This window comes from Zootoca vivipara, chromosome 10 (assembly GCF_963506605.1).
Source record: "Zootoca vivipara chromosome 10, rZooViv1.1, whole genome shotgun sequence".
NCBI classification, from domain to species: Eukaryota; Metazoa; Chordata; class Lepidosauria; order Squamata; family Lacertidae; genus Zootoca; species Zootoca vivipara.
Genome location: NC_083285.1, coordinates 58,881,955 through 58,908,772, shown reverse-complemented (window position 1 = coordinate 58,908,772; position 26,818 = coordinate 58,881,955). Strand labels below are relative to the sequence as shown.

The 26,818-nt window shown below is 41.8% G+C and overlaps 1 protein-coding gene across 1 annotated transcript in view; it reads left to right on the top strand.

Moving 5' to 3' along the window:
* The window catches only part of LOC118091194 (1-phosphatidylinositol 4,5-bisphosphate phosphodiesterase zeta-1-like), a 62,314-nt gene that overhangs the window by 4,347 nt on the left and 31,149 nt on the right, over positions 1-26,818 (top strand). The window contains exons 2-4 of the mRNA XM_035127869.2: positions 13,807-13,942; positions 18,457-18,688; positions 25,709-25,910. Of these exons, the coding sequence (XP_034983760.2) occupies positions 13,807-13,942; positions 18,457-18,688; positions 25,709-25,910 (570 nt within the window). The remainder of the gene's footprint in view (positions 1-13,806; positions 13,943-18,456; positions 18,689-25,708; positions 25,911-26,818) is intronic.

Sequence of the window (26,818 nt, the reverse complement as noted above, 5' to 3'; positions counted from 1 at the left end):
GGAACTGAGGGGGTATAACCTGTTCAAAAGTAATAGACCAAGCAGGAAGGGAGGAGCAGCAGCATTACAGTCATACCTCAAGTTACAGACGCTTCAGGTTGCGTCTTTTCAGGTTGCGTCCTGTGCCAAACCCAGAAGTACCTGAACGGGTTACTTCCAGGTTTCGGCGCTCATGCATGTGCAGAAGCACTAAATTGTGCTTTGTGAATGCGCAGAAGTGCCCAATTGTGACCCACGCGTGCGCAGATGTGGCGCTGCGGGTTGCAAACGCTGCGGGTTGTGAACATGCCTCCCGCACGGATCACGTTCGCAACCCCAAGCATCCACTGTATATGTAAAGTATGTGTACACTTGTGAAGAAATCAATGACATGAAGCAGGGAAGGAAGATTGAGAATATATGCATAAAAATCATAGGAGAGAGAAACAACAGTGACCTTACTGTGGGTGTCTGCTATAGACACCCAAGCCAGACTAAAGACTTGGATGATGCCTTCCTAGAGCAGATTACCAAACATTTTAAAAGGAGAGATGTAGCAGTCATGGGAGACTTCCACTTCCTCAAAGTCTGTTGGAACTCAAACTCTGCTAATAATACAACTGGAAAATCAAATAGGTGTGGGGGGATTGAATTTAGGAGCATCTATCTAACGGTGAGAAACTTAATTCAATTTATAGCTTCTTCCTACAGAAAACCTGTTTTGCACATCTGGGATCATAGACAGAGTTGCTGAATTGTCACTTAGGCCGTTAGTCACCAGAAATAGGCTATAAAAAGAATGTATTATGATAACGAATAATTCCTGATACAGAAATAGAAGGTGAAAGGTTAAATCAACAGTAAATAATCAGTACTGGAAAATAGATGTGTTTTTCATATCTGCTCTCTAATGAGAATATAATTAGATACAAATTTCTTTAAAGAAATTCAGTTCCTGAATTTTGCTGACAATGAAGGGGAAAATCTTTTTAATTGTGTTTTCTTTATTGCATTTTTCATTATTCCTTCATATTTCCAACTAGTTGCTTTAAATATTTACAGATTTGTTCTCGATACCTTTTGCCCTCGATGAGCTGCATCCAAATAATGTATAGCTTTTCTTTTCATTCCGATGTGGGTTATATAAGTAATTACTTGAAAATTTAATTAATGTGAAGAGACTGTGAGAGGTTGTCAGCTTATAGCCACAAAGTGATCCTGGGAAGTAGAATTCATTTCAGCCAAAAACCAAAACAAAGGCAGCCAAATTTCATATATTATCATGTATCTTGTAGAAGTACTAATGATACAATGGAGCTGGTGAACTCGGGAAGAAGTAAACAAAAGATTATGAGTATAATTTCAAAGAATAACAGCTACTTCAGGAACATTTTCTTCAGTGTTATCATCTAAGGAAATAAATCATTGCCTCTAATAGCGAGTTCATTACTCTCCTGATGACAGAAATGAAGGCAAATCAGGAACACAAAATAGAGGGAGACATCATCACTGGGGGATGCCAATATTTGCAGAAGTACAAAAACAACATTATAAACACGCAGAAAGGGGAGATGGCACGCCTCTGCCCCCCGCATAAAAGCTGTCCAGTGAGAACTGAGCATGTTCATGACACCAGAAGTCACAGAGTATGGTGGCCTGGTTGAAAAAGGAAAGAGAAAACTGAGGGTGGGGTGTGGGAATGAATTGGCTTGCTTGAGCCTGTAATAAGTTATAATGCTCTGGTGGATTGAACCCTGAAGCACTCCTGTTGGAGGGGTAGATAGACTATAATATTTTGTTGCACATCTTACTGGTATAATAATAAATGTGAAGATCACAGTGAAGTCTTGTGGTGGTGATGGAGGCCCTTTCATGTTATGATACTGTTTGCTGCTGCCCAGCGAGGGACTCACTCGCTGCTGAGGGCCTGAAGGCCCTTGCCTGCCTCCTTCCATCTGGGCAGAGAGGGCTCCGTTTTTGTTTTTTAAATTGCTTTTATTTTTTATCTATGTCATTTTAAATTGTGATTGATATTAATGCTGTATTCTTCATTTTAGATTTTATGATTTATGTGGAAATTGTTTTCCATTTGGTTGTGTACTTTTTGATGTGCTTTATTTATTGCTTATGGCTTTTGTTACGTTTTTAATTATGTTAATTATCTTGTCATGTTGTAAGCCACCTTGAGCATTGTTTTAACTATGGAAAGGCGGCATACAAATGAAATAATTATGATGATGGTGATACAGAATGCTAAAGTGGCAATCCTATACACACATATCTGGGAGTTAGGCCCATTGAATTCACTGAGATTTACCTCTGAGTAGATATGTGATATAAATACTTGAGTCTACATTATTTATTCTACTTACCATTAGTGTGACATTTCTTACTGCACTGCTCCATTGACCAGAGCATCCTCAGTCGAAAAGTTTTAAAAAGCAATTGTTCCACACAGTGCATTTTAGTGCTTTTCATTCAACTCTAATGCACTTGGTATGTAAACAAGGAGCTGTGATTTGTTAATGACTAGAGGAGATAAAAACACCTGATGAAGGGGCTGTGATACAGTAACTATAAGCAAGAGGTGCTGAAATAAAGCTTCTTTAGATATAGTGGTTTCACTTAGGTAGATTGTTACAGGGCACGTGCTAACCCTTTGCTCTTTCTGCTACCATGACTCACACTATAAGGAAGAATTGTAGCCATTTCATTCTTCATTTGTTTGAAATGTTTCATACCCTGCCTTTCAGTATACAACTTCAAGGTAACTAACAACAAATTAACTGATATAGTAATTAGTTCAACTTCACCCCAAAGGCGCACTCCTCCATTGTCTCCCGAGACAGACGGGTGCCAACAATGGTAATTAATTAATTACTGAACAAGGATCCGTAATAAAGGATTGGTAGTAAAGCAGCATAAAAGCAATGATATGGCAGTCCCATAAGATAGCAGTAAAAAGCAAGGAAAATGTATATGATCCATTGAACACTTGGGAGAATAGAATTTCCTTACCCTGGTGCCTAAAGGTTAAAGGATTTGAATGGTATTTCCCAGCTGAGGGACCATCAGAGAGAAGGCCCTATCACTAGTCGCCATCCACCTCTGAAGATGGGAACACCTGCAGCAGGAATTCTGAAGATGACATCAGGTGATCTTTCTCATAACCTTATCCCAAACCAGATAGGGCCTTTGTTTTGTTACTTCAGAATAAATCCAGCTGTACTTAGTAGTATCTACTTCTGAATAAACCTATGCACAAATTAGAGCTACATGCTACTTTTTGTATGCATCTACTTCCTCTTTGCACACCTGATTCCTTGCTCTTATATCCAGCAGATTGCTGCTCAGTTTGAACTTTTGACCACATACATAGAGGAATTCCTCATAGAATCATAGAGTTGGAAGAGACCGCAAGGGCCACCCAGTCCAACCCCCTGCCAAGCAGGAAACACCATCAAAGCATTCTTGACATATGGCTGTCAAGCCTCTGCTTAAAGACCTCCAAAGAAGGAGACTCCACCACACTCCTTGGTAGCAAATTCCACTGCCGAACAGCTCTTACTGTCAGGAAGTTCTTCCTAATGTTTAGGTGGAATCTTCTTTCTTGTAGTTTGAATCCATTGCTCCGTGTCCACTTCTCTGGAGCATAGCTGCCAAGTTATCCCTTTTTTAAAGGGATTTTCCCTTATGCTGAATAGGCTTCCTCGCGAGAAAAGGGAAAACTTGGCAGCTATGCTCTGGAGCAGCAGAAAACAATCTTTCTCCCTCCTCTATATGACATCCTTTTATATATTTGAACATGGCTATCATATCACCCCTTAACCTTCTCTTCTCCAGGCTAAACATACCCAGCTCCCTAAGCCGTTCCTCATAAGGCATCGTTTCCAGACCTTTGACCATTTTGGTTGCCCTCCTCTGGACACGTTCCAGCTTGTCAGTTTCCTTCTGGAACTGTGTTCAAGTTGCCTCAGTTGCCTCCATGTGGCCACTATATTGTTTGAAGCTACCTTTTCTATCTCTTCTTGACTAGTGTCATATGAAATGGACATGACACACTGAGCACCTCTTCCCTGCCTGTTTACTGGCATCTCTTGTTGTCTTTAAGCTCTGGGTGAAACGTCCAAAGACAGGCAATTGCACAATAAATAGTGAAGACTCCTGTCAAACATTCAGGGATCCCCTAAGTATCATAGTCCTGAGGCCTCTAGTAATTTTAATTGGATCTGGATTTTAAGTATTAAACAGCAAATTGAAAAAAGCCACAGTAGTAGCAGCACTAAAAGAAAGCTTGTAATGAGCAGGCATACTTTTCACCAACATCATGTCTTAAGAATATTCATTCTTACTGTTGCCAATCTTACTGTTGCCAATAAGATAATAGGATTTTTGACTTTAAAAATCATTATGAAACTCTTGTGTGAGCTTTTCTTTTTGGGGGCGTGGAGGGAAAGATACAATTTTAAAGCAAATAAATTAGAAAGCTCAATTTGAAAGACATTTCTAAAATACAACTGGCATTCTGAAAGCTCCAAAGGTTATGGGTGTTTTGTCCAAGAATTTGATAACAGCACAACAGAAATGCAATATTAAAAAATAGGAAAGCTGTTTCCATTATTGGCTTCTGCTTAAGAGAATTTCATTACATGAACATTATAAAATCAATCTGAGAATAAATATTAAATGCTGATGTTCAACAAATATTAATGCAAGTTGGAAGCAGTTAACCAGTCTAGGAAATTAAAACAAACCTCAGGTGCAGAGTTACAAGCAGCAATAAAAGCCTCAGGGCAAATTTGATATGGGAGATTGCACAAAGGGTCTTTCTCCCCCCCTTCTCATAACATCGAGAACTCATTCATCTGATGAAAGAGATCAGCAATGGAAAAGGGAGTATTTGATGGGTGTGATGATGCCTGCTAGATTAGATGGCTTTAAACAAGGATTTGACATAGTCCTATAAGACATAAATTTGGCATCAGCTACTAACCATGACAGTTAAATGGGTAAGTCCACAAGCATAATACCACTTAGTATCAGGTGACAATTAAGCAGCAGAGCTTTCTGAAGCATCTATCTGCCTACCATTTGGAAACAGGATGCAGGATGGGAGTGATCTTGCATTGATTCAGTATGACAATTACAATGTTTTTAGGTGTTCACTACAGACTTTGAGGCTTCTCTCCTAAACCCACTGACTAGGCAGTATTCCCCAGTGAACTTAATGAAACTTACTTCTGAGTAAACATGTGTAGGATTGCACTGTTAATATTTATATTGTTCAGAAGGGCTGAAAGCATAGGCCTCAGTGTAGAACTTAGCTTTTGAATTGAAATATCTTTCATAACATGGCAAAACAGAGCAAATGCACCCTTAAGTCTGAGGGCTCCTCAGTTTATTGAGCATTCATCCTGATTATTTGCACAAAGTTTACATGGCAATTATACAGTGTCTGCTCTTTACTGAGCATTTGTTCTGATTTGTTTGCAGAGAGGATCTATGTAAGATGATGAGCATTCAACTAAGCCAGTGATGGCGAACCTATGACACGCGTGTCAGCATTGACACGCATAGCCATTTTCGGTGACATGCAGCCACATGCTGAGACCTCACTTCCGGCCGGCGGTGGAATGCCACAGGAGACACATCTCTGGGGGCCTTGTGAACTTCTGGCGAGGCAAGATGGTTGGCACAGAGCCGCGGAGCTCCTGAAAGTGACCAGCGCTGCAGGAGCTGCCAGACGGGCTCCTAAGCCACCGAAACCGCTGCCGCCGCCGCCCGGACACTGGGGGGAACCAGTGCAGCAACCGGGGATCTGCCAGAACCCCCCCCCCCGCGAACCTGACGGACGGCACTCTGGAGGCTGGAGGAGGAAAAAGGAAGCCCCGGCCCTGCTGCCTCTGCCCCCGCAGAAAGGAGGGAGAGAAGAAGGAAAAACAAGGCAAAGGAGAACAGGGGTCCACTTGCTCTGTTGCCCCCACCTTAAGGGAGAGGAGGGGACTCTTGGAGGAGGGAGAAGAACCCCGACCCCGACCTCGCTGCTGCCACTGCTGGCCACCACGCAGCCATCCAGGGGCATTTCCTTTGTCCTAGAAGGCTGTGCCCCTAACCCCAGTTGAGTAGGGGATAATTGTAGAAATTAAGTGGCAAGGAAAATACACTGGACATTCTCAGAGGCACTTTTCATTATTACTGCACGTTTCATCTCATTAATTTGTATGAAATACTGATTGGATTGGGCTGTTTCTCCTTCACCCCATCAAGAGATGAACTTAATTTGATTTCATTCCTCCCCTACAATGTTACTTACATAAGCCACAATGAACTTCTATTTTTTGCAACTGTGTGGTACTTTTAGATGAATTGTGTCCTAGCCTTCAATGAAAAATGCTTCTCACCTTCCATGGCACTGATGGCCACCCATCCATGAGGCCAATAAGGACCTCTGGACAGTGAGCAACTATGGCGTTGCGGTGCTCATCTCACTTTCAGGCCGAGGGAGCTGGCATTTGTCCACAGACAGCTTTCCAGGTCATGTGGCCAGCATAACTAAACTGCTTCTGGTGCAACGGAACACTGTGATGAACCCAGAACACACGGAAACGTCTTTTACCTTCCCGCCACAGCTATTTATTTATTTATTTACTTGCACTGGTGTGCTTTTGAACTACTAGGTAGGCAGGAGCTGGGACAGAGCAACAGAAGCTCACCCCATTGTGCAGATTCGGACTGCCAACCTTCTGATCGGCAAGCCCAAGAGGCTCAGTGGTTTAGACCACAGCGTCACCCGCATCCCTTATAAGGCCAATAAGGTAAATGGAAATTATGACACAATCCTGTGTCTTTTCTTGGAACTGTGTTTATTCCCATGTATATAGAATTGTAGCCCTAGTCACTAGATTGATACATCCTGTGGAATTTGATATCCCAGGGTTATGTGAGAATATACCTTAAGATATTGAGTACTATGGAATGGAGAGGATGATTATATATTTTACTTGGCCAGCAGCATTTGCTGAAGACAGTTTTCAATAGAGATGAAGTTGTCTTGGAGGCACAATTCCGCAACTTACCATATGTTCTAATTTCTTGTGATTCTTAGGCAGCATTTCAAGAACATAAATCAAAATCACAACATGAAAATAAATTTTGAATGAAAATGGATACTCTCCTCCTCTCTTTTACAAGACAGGAAATATACATATGCATTGCAACACACTCTTGTTTATCCAAATTATGGGGTGTGTTTAAGATAGCATTATGCAGTTCTGGGGGTTTGGAGCAAAACGTGACGCAGAATAGCAGTGGAGAGACACAGTAAACTTGGAAAAGAAGGGGCAATAGTCATATTATAGAGGGAAAGGCCAGGAGATCTTAATGAAATCTACAAGTCTCAATCCTTGAAGTCATTAACTCCAATTAAAGCCAAATCATGCCTACCCAAGAAGACTTCCAAAAACAACTAAGCAAATGTCATGAAGGGTAACATTCAGATTTGCACCTAATCATCAGACCATCACAAAATAGTTCAGAAGGTAGAGCATGAAACTCTTAATCTCAGGATCATAGGTTTGAGCCCCATATTAGGTGAAAAAATCTTGCATTGCAGGGAGCTGGGCTAGATGATCCTTGTGGTCCCTTCCAACTCTATGACATGTGACCCATTCAAGGGTGGCTGACTGTCAATACGGTCCACTGGCCAATAATAAAAATATTTTTTAAAAAATTTTTTTTGTCCTGCCCCTTCCCCCAAAGGAGCCCAGGGTTGCAAAAGGTTTGTCTACCCTGTAGTCGAGCCTCATCTATTTAATTTTGATATCTCCTCTCAAACTCCATTTTGAGATTGGAACTAAATTCAAACTCTATGCCTTCAACATCAAGCTAGCGTCCTACCCTCCAGCTTTGTTTAGCGTACAACTTGATAAAGAATTCTGGATTGTGTATTCTCTCTTAAACAAAGGAATGCAGTGAATAGACCTGAAAAACTTGCTCACAATTTTGTGGTTTTGCCTGGTATTAATGGAGGCTTTGTGGATTTTTGTTCCCTTGCCCCCAGTCCAACAATGTTTTATAACAACCTCAGCGACTTGCAGGCAGGAAGTGATCCTATGGAAATTTCCCAGTCATCAACTGGTGGACCTTCCTTCTACCCAGCACTGGATGTACACAATGCATGCAAATTGCTTAAAATGTTTACAACACTTCAAAAAGGGGATTGTTTTACTTGCATATTTATCATTGTTAGTATGTAGTACTTGCAGAAAATGATGATGCTGCTTTCTGGAAAAGGGTACAGTATCTTGAACCCAGTTGCTATTTGATCTGCATGACTAACCTATTTATTTTCAGGTTTTGGCATTGGTTCTTGTTTTAATATCCCCAGCTGGTTTGGGACATAGGTACTTAAAGGACCACCTTTCCATATATGTTCTTCTCCAAGCATTTTGTTCAACTTCCAAGCCTCTGATTTGGATTCCTTTGAAAGTTGATGTAAGGATATGCGGTAGGCAGGTCCACCAAGCCACAACACTACATATGCTTTTGGATTCTAATTTAAAACCAGAATGTACATAATACATTTTGTTTCCTGGACAGAGCAGATAATGGCATTCTGCATCCCATGTTGAGAAGCACAACATGGTCAAATTATTTTGGCACCTGAGGCAGAAAATCCCACAACTATAACTACCGGTACTTTTCCTGCTCCCTAGTAATCCAGTAATAATAAATTAAATAACTAACAATTGTTGCCTTTTCACCCAAAACTAGCTGCCTCAGGTAGCCACCTTACTCTCTCTAATGGAAGGGTACAAAAAGTAGTGGCGTATCAGAGTTGTCATTGGCATGAGTCCTCATCTTTTTTGGATCTGATGTTTTGTTTGTTTTTATGCTATGATTATGTTGGTGCTTTGATGTTGCTGTTTGTTTATTTAAAAAAAATGTATACTACTTGATTATGCTAACAAACCTTTAAGCAGTTTACAAAATATTGAAATTCTCGATAAAAACAGGGAACTAAAAGCATTCAAAAGATGATGAAAATCAACAAATTGATGCTAGCTAAAAAGAGATAAAACACTTGTACCTTCCTTACTGTTCTTATTTGTTGTAATCATGTTTTTATTGTTCAAGCATGATTTTTATTTTGTAAGCTGCTCTGGTTGCTTCTGAATAAGAGAGATTGGACACACACAAAAATAAGCAATTACTATGAGGTATAAATGTGCTCTTAAAATACTGTTTTCTTGTAATTTAATCTTGATTGCATCAAAGTGTGGGCCTTTACCCTTCACTGAGAATCTTTCCCCATTTCAGAGAAAACTCTTCTACCCACCCACCCAAATTTGAAATGGTTTTCCAGTTCCTTCATCATCGATGGTCAATGTGATCATTTTGACATCTGAAAAGTGCCTTGTGATCTTAGCTGTGCAGAGCAATTGAGATATCCATCAGTGGCAGTTCCTGCTGAAGCAATCCCGCAGGGTATGCATATGCCAGAGATCAATGCAAGCACTTGATAAAAGGCTATTACAAATATGACTGAATATGCATAGATATATGAAAAGCAGAAAAATATGTTCATCTCATCCTAGTACTTTCGGAAAGATGAAAATGTAAAGGGTTGTGTGAAAAATGCTCCCTAAAAGTTTAGAAAATTGTCACTTGTTGCCTTAGCTGAGTTGAAAGCCAGTTTTCAATCAGTTCTCTGTACATGCAAGGCTCCTGTACAGGCGTACCAGTATCTTCCTCTTGCTGCAGAGTTCCAGCATCACAGCGTCACCCAGAGGCACCCACAAATGTGAGTTATCCCTCTCTCTATTTCTTCCTTCCTTCCCTCCCTCTTCCGTCCTTAATAAAATACGGGGGGGGGGGCAGATAAGCTCCACATAGAAAGCCCATCAACATGGGGGGTGACTCTTTAAAATACAGTATTTACCAGTAATTGGGGGGGGGCGGCACCTAGGCCTCTAGGAGTTGGCTGCTATGCCTAGGACAATTCAAGAAAGCAGATTGATGCATATGCTATGGTAATATATCAATCGAATCATGGAATTGTAGTCGGAAGGGTCCACAAGGGTCATCTAGTCCAACCCCCTGCAATGCAGGATCTTTTTCCCAAGGTGGAGCTTGAACCCACGACATGGTTGAAATATTATGCTGATATGCAGCAACACCTCGGAGCTGTCGTGACTGCGGCCGTGCCTTCCCTCGCCCTCGTCCGCCCTGCCACCCCCTCTCGCCTGCCCAACCCTCCCGTCCTCTTACTGCAGAGTTCCAGCATCACAGCATCACCCAGAGGCACCCACAAATATGAGTTATCCCTCTCTCTATTTCTTCCTTCCTTCCCTCTTCCATCCTTAATAAAATACGGGGGGGGGGGGCAGAAAAGCCCCACATAGAAAGCCCATCAACATGGGGGGGGGTGACTCTAAAATACAGTACAGTCGTACCTCGGGTTGCGAACACCTCGGGTTACGAACAACCCGGGTTATGAACTTCGCAAACCCGGAAGTATTTTCGCCGTGCGCGCGTGCGCAGAAGCGCCGCACGCCTTTGCGCATGCGCAAAAATAGCGGAAATAGCGCTTTGCGCATGCGCAAAGCGGCGGTTCGGGCCCTTTTCGGGTTACTAACTTTTCGGGTTACGAACTGCGACCCGGAACGGATCGCGTTCGTAACCCGAGGTACCACTGTATTTACCAGTAATTGGGGGGGGGGAGATGCACCTAGGCCTCTAGGAGTTGGCTGCTATGCCTAGGAGTAGGACAATTCAAGAAAGCAGAATGATGCATATGCTATGGCTATATATCAATAGAATCATAGAATTGTAGTTGGAAGGGACCACAAGGGTCATCTAGTCCAACCCCCTGCAATGCAGGAATTTTTTCCTAAGGTGGGGCTTGAACCCACAACATGGTTGAAATATTATGCTGATATGCAGCAACGCCTTGGAGCCGTCGTGTCTGCGGCCGTGCCTTGCCTCGCCCTCGCCCGCCCTGTCACCCCCTCTCGCCTGCCCGACCCTCCCGTCCTCTTCAGCCAAGCAGGGTAGCCGCCGATGCTGCCAGCCCCAGAAGCACAAGGTGGCCGCTGCCGCCGCCACGATATCATCAGGCCACCTGGCCCTGTAGCCCCGCCCACATTCCCACTTCGGGGCCCCGCCCCTGAACGACCATGGCTTGCCCCCCCCTAGTTTTGATCCTGGCTACGCCCCTGGCATGGTATGCTGATAATGCCAAAGTTTGAACCCCATGTGGGACAGCTGCCTTTTCCTGCATTGCAGGGTGTTGGACCACTAGAATGATTCCAACGCTACAATTCTATGAGGCTACGAAATAGGAGTACCAAGGTTGAGAGTGGTTTTGTGTGTTTTTCTCTCAGGCGCTTTCCTTTGGCGTGAAGTGACTTATGGGGCTGCTGAGGCAGAATGAGGGCGAGGCTGAAGGGACTCTCCCCCTTTCTCTAACAAGGACTTAGAGAAACAATGCTCCGAGTAACAATGACAATTTTGAAGCGAGGTTCCCCAGTGACAAAGATTCTTCTCACCTGCTAGGCCCACCCAGCGCCATCATTTAATCCTTTCGGCACTAGGTAAGGGGGAGGGGAAGCATTTATTTCCCCCATTTGAAGGGTGGCGATATTTTTGCTATGTTGGTGTTTTCTTTTTCGCTTTATGGGGGGTGGAGGGGTCTTTTTGGCGGGGTTACCGCACGGCTTTTATTGTGAGGTGTTTTGTTTCTCGTTTCCCTGGATGGTTCTTTGCTCTTAAAACGAGTCGCTCGCGGGCCCCTTGCACTGGACGGATGATTTTATTTACTTAATTTCCACCGCATATTATTCTCTCCAGGAGAGAGGGAGGGAGAGTGAGAGAATCCTTTTCCCGCGCTTAAAAACAACGGCATTTTCAGAGAGAGAGAGAGAGAGAGAGAGAGAGAGAAAACGAGAGCGGTTGGGCAAACGAAGATGACGCGCTAAGAGAATTTTAATTTTGAGGGCGGCGGCGGGGGGGTTATTGGAGGGAAAAGATCCGCCAACCACGTGACGGGCTCTGGCGGGAGAACCGTTGGCGTCGAACGTGGCCTCGTGACGCCACAAAAGCCCCGCGTGCCGACTAGGCGTTCGCCCGGCGCCGCACAGGCGCGCGCCTCCTCCTCCTCCCGGGTCCCCCTCGCGCCTGGCGCGCGCCGCGCCCGCTGGCTTCCTCCTCCTCGTTTGCCTCCGCCCCTTGTTTCCCCCCCCTCCCCCAATTCCTTTCTTGAACATTCACTTTCTCCCCACCCACCCCCACCCCCACCCCGCTCCCCTTCGTCTGCGCGGACGGAGGGAAGGGGAGCGTCACTTTGGGGGCGCGCGGGGTGGGGGGTTTGCCTGGAGCCCCTCGGACCCCTGGCTGGCCCAGGGGCGGGGGGGCGAAAACTATGCCTCGCCAGGAGCCGCTGGAACCACCCGAGCAAGCGAGGAGCGAGGGCAACAGGCCATGAGGAGCGACCATCATGGAAGCCAGATATCCTTCCTCGGCTGTTTTCATTCCCCAGCACCACCGGGGGAGAGTTAACGACGTTGTATATTTCTAGCTATGCATAAGCGTACACACACAGTCCATGTGATTGCACATACATATATACATGCATACATATAAACATGCATACATATACATTTATATACATGTACACACACATACACATATACATACACACACACAAACCTCAATTGCAGAATTGCACATGGCAGGGGACAGGCTCACCCACTGCTAGAAAGTGCATCAGTAACTCAAGGCAAACCATTTCTGGTGAAATAGGATGGGGATTTTCCCAAGAAAGGAGCATTGCACCATGCTCAGCATACCGGAAAACCCAATGAACTGCTTTGTGGGCCCCCATGAGACCACTCGTGCTCCCTGTTGCAGCAATGCTTCATTCACAGAAATGCTGTTTTAAGTGGGTATCCACAAACGCAGCCTGGAGCTGCTTCGCAAGGAAGCATGGGTGAAATTGTTAGGAAATTATCATGTGCTATTGACATGTAGAATTTGCAAGCATCATTCAGGATTTCCCTGCACCAATAAGTTTGCAATATAAAGTCTGGAAGCGGATAGATCTATCGGGGAGTCGTTATGCACTATAGTGTATAGTTCTCCAGAAGGAAATGCGCCACCAATACAACCCCCAAAATGAATATCTGGGCAATTTGGAGGCAGTTTATCACTGCAGAAAGCCCTCTTGAATTGCAATGGGTCATACTTTCGGAAATGTTTGTGTAGGATTTCAGCCTATACAAATCTTTGTGTGTTGAGGTTTGGAAGTATATTGGACCCTTAATACAGTCCCAGTGGAAAAAAAGTTACATATATCACAGGAACCTTTTAATCTTTGCTTTTACTATTCTTGCACCCTATCTTGTGTGTTACTACTGTATTAGCTCTCCATTTATTTAAATTGTATAGTTTTGCCCTACAGTTGCAGCAATTTTCACAATGCCTTGGATCATTCATAGATAACAAAAATAGCAGAAAAATACAGTACATATAAAACACTGGTTTAAATAACAAAACAATATTCTTTATTGCTCCCACTGTTGACTATTATAATCTAAGTGACTTGGTGCAGGAACCTGTGGGTTGTATCTCAGGTGTATTTAGAGTAGACTACTGAAGTTAATGAATGTGTGTTAGTCATGTCTATTAACCTCAATGGGTCTGCTATGAGTAGGACTAGCATTGGATAAAACTGTGTAATGGGAAGGATGGGATTGGGGACCCAGCACAATCTGGCTAAGGGAGAAAAAGGATAAATGCTTAATAAAGACAGCTGATTTCCTTAACTAGTTTTTCATTTACGTGGTTTTTAAACGTCATCCATGACAAGTTTAGAAAAGGAAAGATTAATTTTGAAAGTACTTTGGAATTGCTTACTAAATTTGACATCCCCTTTGATTATGTTCATGTGAAACACATTTTTAAGGTGAGAATACCTGTATAACTGAATAGGATTGGAAGTACTATTAATCTGCAAACCGTTACTTTAAAATAAGGTTTTAAAGATGAATTTACTATACAGTATGTGAAAAACCGAGCAGATTAGTTTGTCACTGAGGTCAATGATATTTGGAGACATTACTCCAGGCTTCCTCAACCACAGCCCTCTAGATGTTTTTGGCCTACAACTCACATGATCCCTAGCTAGCAGGACCAGTGGTCAGGGATGATGGGAATTGTAGTCTCAAAGCATCTGGAGGGCTGAGGTTGAGGAAGCCTGCATTACTCTCTGTTCAGTATTGTAAAGTCTGTCGGGGACCGTGTCATTACTATATTCTGTACAGTGCTTTCTAGCACATTGATGGAGTTACATCATTACATATTAAACAGTACTAGCAGCAGCAGAGAGGAGTAGAAAAAAGCTTGTTGCAGAATAGATTTTTCCTCAAGCTAGCAATATTTGGTTATCACCTTCTGGCACATTGTGGTCATATTTTGCATTGGCTTTATACATTCAACATCTCAAAAGTCTAGCCTCTTTCATTCATATGGCATGTTATATGCTGAGCATGGTAACCAAAAATGCCAAAGCTTCCCCTCCCCACCCCCTGATGTGTCCCCACCCCAACCCTGAAGTTTGTAATATGGAGTTTCAGTGGAACATAATGTTTGACCCTCGTATGCAGCATTTTCCACACAATGCTTCTCTAGGACTTCCTGCTGGCCTGACAAAGATCATTCTCACAACAAAGAACAATATATTTTGGTCCTCATTTTTTGTAAGGTGTCAAGGTAATAAACAACTATTTGATTTTTTAGAAGACATCTGAAGGCAGTCCTGTTCAGGGAAGTTTTTAATGTTTGATGTTTTATTGTGCTTTTAATATCCTGTTGGAAGCCGCCCAGATTGTATTATTATTATTATTATTATTATTATTATTATTATTATTATTATTATTATATAAAGTCTCTGTTGCTTTTTCTCCTTTAACTTTTAAGTTACTTTTGACAGACTTATCTAATGTTACACAATTCCATATTTATCCTGTTTCAGTATCCAACAGACTGTTACAAAAGTTACTGGTGGTTTAGCTAAATATAATTATATATATACATATATGTAACAATTATATGGCCATAATCAGTTATTTAAATATTGCTTTTAAAATATAAACATGTTTTTATGTCATGTGCCTATTTTGTCACTTAAATGAAACAGTCAAAATAAACTGCATATAAAAGGAGAAACTATTGGCCTTAATATTCTCAAATGTATTTCCTCTTCTTCTTAAACCAAAACATTTTTTTAAAAATTAAACATTTCATCTCCAATGGTAAGAACTCTTTATTTGTTGTATGAAATGAAGTAACATTTCCCGTGTGAAAAATCAAAATAAGCTTGTATTTATTGCCTCTTGAGTGTTGGAAAGTTAGGATGCTTTTCAGCTGGATACGTTTGTTGAAGAATTTAGTTACCTGATTTTAATTTTATGAATGTGTAGCTTTTGTACAGAATGAAGATTTTGCTGCTGCGTAATACAGTGGTCATGCAAACCTATTTTACTGTGCAAAACAAGCTTTTTAAGTTCTCATGCAGATGTAAAAAAAGCCATTAATTACATAGGAGAGAAACATGTTTTACAAATTTGAGGCAAAATCCAGCCAATATTAGGTTGATAACAACAATAAATATTTAAGTATGTTTTTATCAGTCCCATTGACACACAGCCTAAGGAATTTAAGTTAAAAATGATCCAGGTTACTGGATCATGCCCTTACATTTTTGCTCCATATGTTATTCCCTGAAATTATTTGTGTGTTTTTTCTGTTGCATTTCCCCCAGCTAATATCCAACCATCTCTTATGCAGCCTTTACCACCATCTTCATAGTCCCAGCTGCTGCTTTTCTCACCCAGGTGCTTTTTCATTATACCTTCTTCAGTTACAGTGTTCACCCATTGGCACGATCCAGTCAAAGTTAAGCACCCTTAAAACACATGTGCATGTCCATAAAACAAGCTCACTGTAATAACAACTTGAAAGTGCCTAACTATAAAATCAGAAATGACTTAAAGTGCCTGCTGAAATAAAATGGTATTTATTAGGCGCTGGAAGTCCAATGGGTCCCTTTCTGATCTCAGCATGAAGGGAGTTCCAGAAAGTTGGACCCACAATACTGAATGAATATGAGCTGTATGGGGATTGCTAACATCTACTCCCTCCGAAGACCTCAGTAATTGGGCAGGGCTATAAGAAAGCAAGCAGTCCTTAAGTACCCGTCTGGATGTTGTTCTAAATTAGATTTGGAAGGAGCAATCAGGATAGCAAGTGTGGTACAAGCAATATGAAACAACAATGGCAATTAGGAGTAAATTAAACCTAATGCATGCCATCTAAAAACGAACACAGACAACAACATTTCATGCCTTGGGCAATCAAATAGAAGGGAAAGGATAGGAGCACATGGGCCTAAGATATGCCTTAAGGTGCTTAGGAGAAAACCTGTGTAGGAAGCAAATTAAACGAAATAAAATATGGGTCATTGCCCTCCAATGCTATCGTCAAATAGGAAACACTGCCTCTTAAATTATACAGGTTTTATGGGGCTACTGCCTCTTGGTGTGATCAAAGCACGTCATGGGAAGTGAGGGCAGAGCTCACTAAGAACTGTCTGAAAGGCTACTACTTCAAAACTTCAAACTCCAGTATAATATCTCTGACTGGAAGTAGTCAGAAATATGTTGCTTAAAAACTGCGACTGAAGTTTTACTTGTCAGAACATTTAAAAATTATGAGTAAGATGCAGACTTAGGCCATTTCACATACTGTAATTCCCATTGAAATCAGTGGAAGTTAATTAATGACTTTTTTCCATTTTAATGTGAGAGGGACATAAGTGAAATTCAGTAGGGCTTGCACCCAAGTAAGGAGAATTAGGATTTCAACCTGACAGGCCATTTTAAATACAGAAAGCTGGCGGAACCTACCTTTATTCGAAACTCTGTTCAATTGCGGGGCTATGGTTGGCAGAGATGGCCGCCCTAAGCCTTGCCAGAGGGAAAACAAGCATTCAAAATAGAATTTGATTCACACCACCCTTTTTGCTGACGCATATTCCGCTGGGTTGCCAGGTCCTGTGGTTGAACTGAACAGAGTTAGGACCTACCGTTAGTCCCACCCACCACCGCCCCGCCCCCATAATGCCCATTTTTTTCAGGGCTTATACCAGCTTACTATCCATTGGTTTCATTTTAGTTAGCTCTGCCAGTACGAGGATGTTCGATGTTCCACTGGGGTATCTGGCTGAGCCAGAGGATGTGGGGTTTATGCTGTGCTGGGCATCCCAGCAGATCTTGGCTTTAGATTGTCCCTTGAATTAGTTTCACCCACCTTAACCGACCCATATTTGAGTACTGTTGTTCAGACAAATTATATTATCAATTAAACATGGCAAGATTGCAATTTTTGTAGTGGTGTGCAGCTTTGTTGTAGTGTGTAGAATTAATGGCGTGTCTGTGCAAGAGCATGTAATATTCCCTGTGCTTAACTGCAAATGATAATTTTGCACAATAGTATGCAGATATGTTCATTGGCTGTATCCACAAGTTGCAAGAGGAACATTAATAATGCAGAACACCTGACGGAGCTTTAAAATTTATGAAACAGCTAATGGATAATAGGGAGGCCTTTACTGCAACTTCACTGTATCTGAAGAAGTGTGCATGCACACGAAAGCTCATACCAAAATAAAAACTTAGTTGGTCTTTAAGGTGCTACTGAAGGAATTTTTTTATTTTACTTCGATCCAGACCAACACGGCTACCTACCTGTTCACAAATGAAATTTACTAGCCCACAAGCATTTTTATTAGTCTACTTGTTATAGCTATGTTAGTAATATGTGGCTCAGAAAAGAAACCATAGTCAAGGTGTTATGCCTGGTGTTCTTATATGCTACTTACAGGTATGCTTTACTATGACCCAGAGCTGTGACAACCGCCACACTTTACCTTGCATTTGATTATATCAGAGAAAAGCCTTTCCATGCAGAGAAATGCAAAGCATCCCTTTCCCTGCACAGCCCCTTTCTCTGTCTGATCATGGTGTCCCCAAAGTCCCATTCCACTGGTTCATAAGATTTGAAGAGCTAGACGTGCAGGTTTTTTAAGTGGACTGTGTACGTTTTGAAGACATCTCTCATCCTCAGTTGCTTTCATGTCCTGCAAACATTTTGGAGATACCTGGCTGGCCACTGTTGGAAACAGAATGCCATTCCAGGTGGGCCTTTTGTCTAATACAGCAGTAGTTTTTCTTTTTTAACATTATCGCCATAAAGAAATATATACTTTTTTAAAAAAAACCACAACTAATTTTTTGTCTTAAGAAGTACTGTATCTGATGGTTGCATGGAAGTGCCTGTCCTTATCTTTTTGCATTAATGATGTGATGCTGTGTATTTTGTTATGCATTATTCTTAACTCACCCCCTCCCCTTTAAGCAGGCAAGTGATTCATTGAAGTCTGGAACTATTACTATAGAAGATTTTAGAGGAATTTATCGTACTATAGCACACAGATGTGAAATCCATGATCTTTTCAAAACTCACTCTCCGAACCACAAATTGCTCCCACTTTCAAATCTAGTCCAGTTTCTTAAAAATGAACAGTTTCAGCCTGAAGTTGATGAAAGGGTTGCTGCTCAGCTCATTGCAAAGTTTGAGCCCATCGAAGAAGGTACACTGGATTTTTAAATATCTAATTTCATAATTGTTCTTACAATATTTTTAATAGCATTAATCACTGGTAGCTATTTTTTATCTTTAAGTATGGTGCAATCTTATACATCTTTATTAGAAAATGAACAACTTAGTTCAGTGCATGGGAATGCAACATTACGCTAAACTTGAAGTTGAGCAGTGGATCTGTTCTTGGGTACGATTACTGAAAGGTTCACAGAGTACCTTTGGAAAGTGGTGCCCCACACCCCCCTCCAGTCTTGTCCTGTGAGACAAGACAAGGGTAAGAGAACTGTGTGCTACTGGGCTCTGTTACCAAAAGGCACATGTGTTGTCTTTGAGCGGTGACCCCCATTGATCTTCCTCACCCTTTGATCTTTCCTGAGGAAAAGCCTGGGCACAGTTTGAGGAGGAAATCACTCACATACATAGGCTGGACCAAGTTTAATAAATCAAACCCAGCATATTGAATTATCTCTGGAGAGCAACAGGAAGCTAATGAAGATGCTGGAGCACTTGTATAATATGATCTTAGCAACTCATCTGTTTGAAGATGGGCTGCTATATTTAGTGCCAGTTGAAACTTCCAAATGGTTATTAAAGGGGGGGCTGATGTAGTCCAGTCCTGTCTATGAAGGTGCAAATGATGGTCACTGGATCTGGTGAAAAGATAGTGGCCATCTCAAATGCACACATAATGAGTGGCACGCCGGATGGATCTGTATTACTATGGAAAGTTGAACTCCATCAGTGAGGGGAGTTAGAGGCCTCTTTTGAATATAACATTAATAGTCCTTTGGTATTTCAATCTTGCCTTGATTCAACCTAACCAAGATCAATTGACAAGTCTAGTTTCTCAACCTGTCAAGATGCTAGTAGGACAGGTTGAATGAAAAATAAATATGTATGGTCAGAAACCTGGTAACCTTCCAGATCCCACCAGCAGAAATTCATAGACAATGGCATAATAGGCCAGAGGCATATATATTTAAATCACTGAAGTATAACTCTCCTTATCAGTCTCTGTGCAAAGGTTTAGATCAGGAGTAGTCAACCTTTTATACCTACCACCCACTAATGCATCTTTCTTGATGGTAAAATTTTCTTACCGCCAACCAGTGCTCGATGGAAGGAGGATTTGGCTTGTGCCGTAGAACCCCCTACTGCCCACCTAGAATCCTGAAACGCCCACTAGTGGGTGGTAGGGACCAAGTTGACAACCCCTGGTTTAGATCAACATCACAAGCTATGTGGCATGGAGAAAAATATCATCTAGATGTGCTGTAGTCTACTCAGGCTTTAGAGCAGGCATAGGCAAACTCGGCCCTCCAGATGTTCTGGGACTACAATTCCCATCCGTGACCACTGGTCTTGTTAGCTAGGGATCATGGGAATTGTAGTCCCAAAATTGTAGTCCCGAGCTTGCCTATGCCTGCTTTAGAGAGTTAAGAGAATGCTTTAAGCAGGTAGGCAATGAAATAGTAGGTGTAATCAAATGCTGGTAAATCTGAAATGATGTAAGCTAAAAAAAAAGTATCCACAATTATGGTTACAAGGGTTAGCAATCAAGAGAGTCGTTGGAAACAATGCATAAAATAGAATGCATGATTGCATGTAAAAAAGCGGTGCATCCACAGTTTTGAGTACTGTGAAATAGTATTTAAAAGATAAATATTTTGTCTTCCTATTCCTGGAATGTACAAGGTGTATTATAATAAACTTTATAAAATAATTTTATTTTTTATAAAATAAAAGAATAACAACAGTAAAGTAGTACACAATCTCAAATGACTATACAAAAGCAAGTATAAAACAGCACAAAATTAATCCAACAGCCCCCAAAATTAGTAAAAACCATGCCAATTATAAGGTGAGTTAAACATTTGGGAAGGTAGAACAGTCTTCCCTAGAAGAGGCATCCCAACCCCTGCTAACACACAGTAGGTTAGGTAGAGATATAGAAGGAAACAACAAATATGTTCATTTTTCCAATGAGAAAAGGCTAAAGGGATGTGAACCTTGCAACATCAGAAAAATGCAGAGCCAGGCAAATATATCTTTGAAACAGGGTGCATATATTTACCTTCGGATACTGTGAGAACAGGGACCCAGGTGGCGCTGTGGGTTAAACCACAGAGCCTAGGGCTTGCTGATCAGAAGGTCAGCGGTTCGAATTCCTGCGACGGGGTGAGCTCCCGTTGCTCGGTCCCAGCTCCTGCCAACCTAGCAGTTCGAAAGCACGTCAAAATGCAAGTAGATAAATAGGAACCGCTACAGCGGGAAGGTAAACGGCGTTTCCGTGTGCTGCTCTGGTTCGCCAGAAGTGGCTTTGTCATGCTGGCCACATGACCTGGAAGCTATACGCCGGCTCCCTCGGCCAATAATGCGAGATGAGCGCGCAACCCCAGAGTCGGTCACGACTGGACCTAATGGTCAGGGGTCCCTTTACCTTTACCTTACTGTGAGAACAAGAAGACACTTAATTTGTGATTGTAATCTGAGAAGTAAGGAACAAATTGATTTCAGAAAGGATAGTCTGGTTTACTGGCTGTTAAGTCTGAGCCCATCCATCTTGAAACGGTTCTCTGTAATAGCTTGAACAGCTAGAGGTAGAATGGGAAAGTATGGAAGTTATTGAATTACAGGGTTGATATCTTCTGTTCAAACATTTTGTGTGAGAAGCACAGGAAAATTTGCTGGATGGATCATTTGCCCTACCCTCTCTAAATATTATTTGTCAGTAATGTCAGCTCATAATTTTGTTATTTTTATGTAAAATTTTTGTTAGCTTCAGAGCCAGTTTACTATGCATTATGTGACAATCTTTTCAGTTGTGGACAGTGTATTTTAAAAACTCCAATTTGGATAAAGTTCAGAAGTGATCAGAAAATGTTTTTTTTTAAGAAAAGAAGAAGATAGAAGGAACATGTTACAGAAACAGGTCAAATTAGCCCAAGGAAAAGACAGCGGGGGGGGGGGGGAGGATGACTAGCAATATATTTTTGGATATTACATGGAAATGTTGCAAAAATGACAGAAATGAATTATTCACACTAGTCAGGATGGAAAGAGAAATGGTTATGGCCCCATTTCTTCAGCTGATGTAAAACATGAGAGAGGTGGAGTGGTGCACTTTAAGCAAAAACCTACTAAAGGGAGTGAGATTGTGCCAGCTCAGTTGGCTGCTGTCCACACAAAAATTGTAACAGCGCAGCCTCAAAACCTTAATCCCAAAACTGCACCTTTATAATTTTCTGATTCTCTGCCATTTGACCCCAACCTCTCTGTTGATGTGAGCCACTAAGAATTCTCAGTCTCTGGGCTGCATCTTATATTTGTACTCTAGTGCACATGCCAGAGTGCAATATGTGATCATTCAGACTTCTTATTTTTGAAGTTACACATCAAACATTGGACCCTACTTAAACTCAAATGGATTTAAAAGTAAACTCACAATCTTTACTGGAGATTCAGTTCTCAGGGGGCAGATTTTATGTCTTTTTGGGAACAGTCCAGTTATAGCATATATCCCAAAATCATTATTAAGCATCGAATCAATAGATTGTTATGTTGTACTTCAGGAACTGTTGGTGACTCTTCCTGGTTATCAAGCCTTAAAAATTGCAGAATGAGATGCAGAGCTGATCATTTGCCTTTTGACCACAGTCAGAATCGCAGTTGCAAATTACTCAGAAGAAAACAGCAACACAGCACCAAGAATGCGGGAAGAAAGGGGAGGCTATTGTAAAGTGATAGTTTCATTGTGGATAGACAGGGGTCAGCAAACTTTTTCAGCAGGGGGCCAGTCCACTGTCCCTCAGACCTTGTGGGGGGCTGGGCTATATTTTGAAAAAAAATAATGAATGAATTCCTAGGCCCCACAAGTAACCCAGAGATGCATTTTTTTTTTAAAGGACACATTCTACTCATGTAAAAAACACCAGGCAGGCCCCACAAATAACCCAGAGATACATTTTAAATGAAAGAACACATTCTACTCATGTAAAAACATGCTGATTCCTGGATCGTCCGCGGGCCGGATTTAGAAGGCGATTGGGCCGCATCCGGCCCCCGGGCCTTAGTTTGGGGACCCTGCTACAGGCCTACCTACACTTACCTGCGAGTAAGGGCTTATCCAAACTTACCTTTCCTCCATGCTTTCCAGGCATGGTTGGCTCTTTAAAACTTTGTGTCTGAGCACTTTCCCCGCCCCATAGCTTTCCGCACGAAAGCCCGCTCTTTACTCCTGAATTGGAGCAAACAGTGATTTGCAGAAAACCCGAATTGACGTTCATTGAGCTCCAGCTTTAAAGAGAGTTTCTTTGTAGGGAAAGCTCAGACGAAAATAAGCTCACTCAGATTTGGAGTTTAAAAGCGTGGACCTGTATGAAAGCTTGGGGCAAAAGATAAGTATGGCAGTGTGGATAAGCCCTAAGTCTCATTGAACTCAGTGGGACTTACATCTGAGTAGACACGGCTAGTATACTGCAGTGTAAGCAAATCAAGGCAATGGGATGATAACTTTGTACAAAAATACCGTTATATCCTGTAGTACAAATTGCTGGCCACATGACCCAGAAAAAACTGCGGAAGCGGACAAACGCCAGCTCCCTTGGCCTTTAAAGCGAGATGAGCGCCGCAACCCCAGTCGTTCGTGACTGGACTTAATTGTCAGTGGTCCCTTTACCCTTTACCTTACAAAATGTACAGATAAAGTAGTTGCTTGCTTTGTACATATCAGGCAGCTGTGTGCTACTTTTACCAGACACCTGCATTTGCCCTACCTGCAATAAAACATCTCTCTCCCATAGCGGTGTCTAGAGCCACAGCAAGCAATGTAACTCTCCAATGTTTTGACTTTACCCCCCACCCCTCCCCACGGTGCTCTCTTCCATTGTCTCTCGAGACAGACATGCAGCATAATTCTTATTTGGAAGGCTGTCCACAAGGAGGGGAGACTTACCTCTTCACACCCCCACATTGTGACGTACAGTCCCCACCCCCGGGCAAGTAGGAGTCTTAGGAAAATAACCCCCTATTGGCACTGGCTGGGATTCCCCCCCCCCCACTATGTGTCAAGTTGTGTTAGGCAATAACCTCTGTTCCCAGTAAAAATTGGTCTTGCACTCATAATTATTCTAGGAAAAACAAGATACGTAGCTACATATTTGGTGAATATTAATTTTGCATCTGTTTTACTGGCCCCTATGAACAGCAGTGCTGGAAAACAACCCCGGGTTCCTACAACACAGTGGTTCTGGGAAGGACATGTTCCTGAAAGTTTGGAACAGTTTAGATTCATGTTTTGCTTTCACTGGAGCAAGGGGATGGCTTGCCTTCTTACATGGCTTCTAAGAGCCTAACAGCCCAATCCTCTCCCACTTTGTAGTAAAGCAAAGAATTGGGTTGTTATTTAATTAGCTACAGCCTGCCTCTCCCAGGGGCTCAGATGCAGAACAGACTTTCTCCTTGAAAAATATGGTTTCTCTCTTCCCAAAGGGCTTGCAGTCTAAGAAAGAGAGGCTTGGAAGTAATTGGGATCAAAGGGAAGAACAGAAGTAAAGTTAAAATGTACTTTATGTAGAAATAAAGATGGCTAAGCACTTTGCAACTCTGTGAACACCAAGCGGTCTCCTCCCTTTTGCACCTCTTAAAAGGTTCCAACTCTCCCCCCCCCACCCCACTACAAACACCCCCAGCCTCAAATGCAAATTTGAATACCAAACACAATAAAGACAAAACTTTTTACAACCCACAAAAAGTAGCTCAAATGTCCTTATATGATCCATGAGAATTGAACTTTTTGTATGGTTTAAAAGTAGGGTCATGAATTTTTATTATTTATTGTATACTGCCCATCTGAAGATCTCAGGGCAGTTTGCAACATAAAACATTTTCTCCTCAATTTTATTGTTTTATCTTTTTGTAAGCCACTTTGAGGTCCCCTCCCCTCAATCAAGCTAATGATATTCTAGGCTGCATCAACAAAGTATTGTATCTTGATCAAGGGAAGTAATAGTACTATTGCACTCTATTATGCCTTGGTCAGGCCACACTTGGAATACTGTGTCGTTTTTTTGCTGCTGCATCACACTGAGTTGAGTCAATGAGTCAAATATAAGATAGAGGATGCCTGCTTACTAGCAGTACATATGAAAAGGATCCTGGGATCTTAGGGGACCATGAGCTTAACGTGAGTCAACAGGTGTTGCTGTGGAATCCTGCTGAGAATTATATAGAGATTAAAATTTCCGCATAGTACCCTCTCGATATATAACTAACTGTGAGAGATTACTATTTTATAGAAAAACAAGATAGAAATAGGATTAAGCACTTAAAAGCCTCAGGATGCCACAGAGAGTTTCTAGGCATGTAAGGAGTGTTCTGCCCCACCTAGAATGCCTTGAAATCACAGTGGCCTTCCACAATATTCCAGTATATACCATTGCACTTTTAACACAGCCACACTGCCAACTGGGGTTGACTGCAAAGACCATATGGCCGTGTTTATTTGTTACACATGCATGCAGCGTATATGCATGGATTAATGGCAATAGTACATTCTCTCAGTCAACCCTAAAACTGGCTGCTGCGTCGTGTACCAATTGGATTTACCAAATGCTCTTCAAAAGCAGCCCCATGTATTACACATTACAGTAGTTATCCTGGATAACGGTGAGCAAAATCATGTATCTCCAATATTCTTTAGAGATGACTTGCTGCATGGAGTCAAATCAGACTTGGGTGGACCCTTCATATACTGGACCACTTTTCGTCAGCCCCAGCCAGCAAGTCTAGCAGTCAAGGGTGGTGCAAGTTGGGAGTTCAACAATATCTGGAGGGCCACAGATTCTTCATCCCTGAAATAAAAACAAAAGCCTCTGTATGTGATTTGACACCCACACGCTCCATGTCGCATTAACATATTTAGTCTGAACTGGTTTGAGATTTTGCTCAATTCTGTAAGGAACTATGGTAGGAGATGTAATTATTTCCCCTGTAATATTCTGGCTTTCAGCAAAGAGAAGTTCACAGATGACATTTGAAGGATTTCTAAGATTCATGACATCTGAGGAATGCGTGGTATTTAAATCTCAGCACAAAACTGTCTACCAGGATATGACCCGTCCACTGTGTGAATACTTTATTTCATCCTCGCACAACACCTACCTCATATCTGACCAGCTAATAGGGCCAAGTCACCTGTGGGGTTATGCAAGGTATTTGTGCCCATTTTAAAATAGTAGTTTATCAAGTAGGATAAGTACGGTAGTTCAGAGAAGCAGCGTCTCATGTTTCCCCGGCTCTTTCTTACAAAACCCTATCTTGAAATGTAAGAGACAGTTATGGCCCACTCAGAAGCACCAACGGAAAATAAAGTGCCCCCCCATCTCCCCACCCCACCCTGTGCATGTATAATGAAGCAGAGTTTGAGAAGTTTCACTATGTGGGAACGGGATGGTTTTGGGGACTATAACATTAATGGCTGCTCTTTGGGACCGTATGGTGATTCAGTTGTGGTCCCCCATTTGTGAAATGCCCCCCTTTGTGAGGTGCATCTGCCTCCCTCATTATTGATTTTCAGGAGAAAAATAAAAACATTCCTGTTTACCCATGTCATTTGATGGCTAAAAGACCCTGCTCCTGAGATTTCTAAAGAATGTTTTAAAATTACCTTTAGTTTTGGGGTTTTTAAAAATAATTTATGTGTTTGCTGCCCTGGGCTCTTTCAGGAAGAAAGGCATGATGGAAATCGGAACATACATACACACATCATAACATAACATAACATAACATAACATAACATAACATAACATAACATAACATAACATAACATGTTCTTCTAACTATGCCTCTACGTGGGTATTGGCAGGAGGGCAAGCTAGTTGTAGGAGATCAGCATCCAAGCCAGCTCCTTATGGAATGAAAATGGATGTAGGGGTGGGTAAATCTGTCAATTTTTTATTGTTATTAAACTTTATTGGAATTCAAATTGAAACAAAACAGATCAAAACAAATCAAAACATAAACAAATCATACACATCATTACAAATCCTTATTTACAAATAACAACAACAACAACCAAATAATATCTAATACAAAGATTCACTAGACTTTCCTGTCCAAT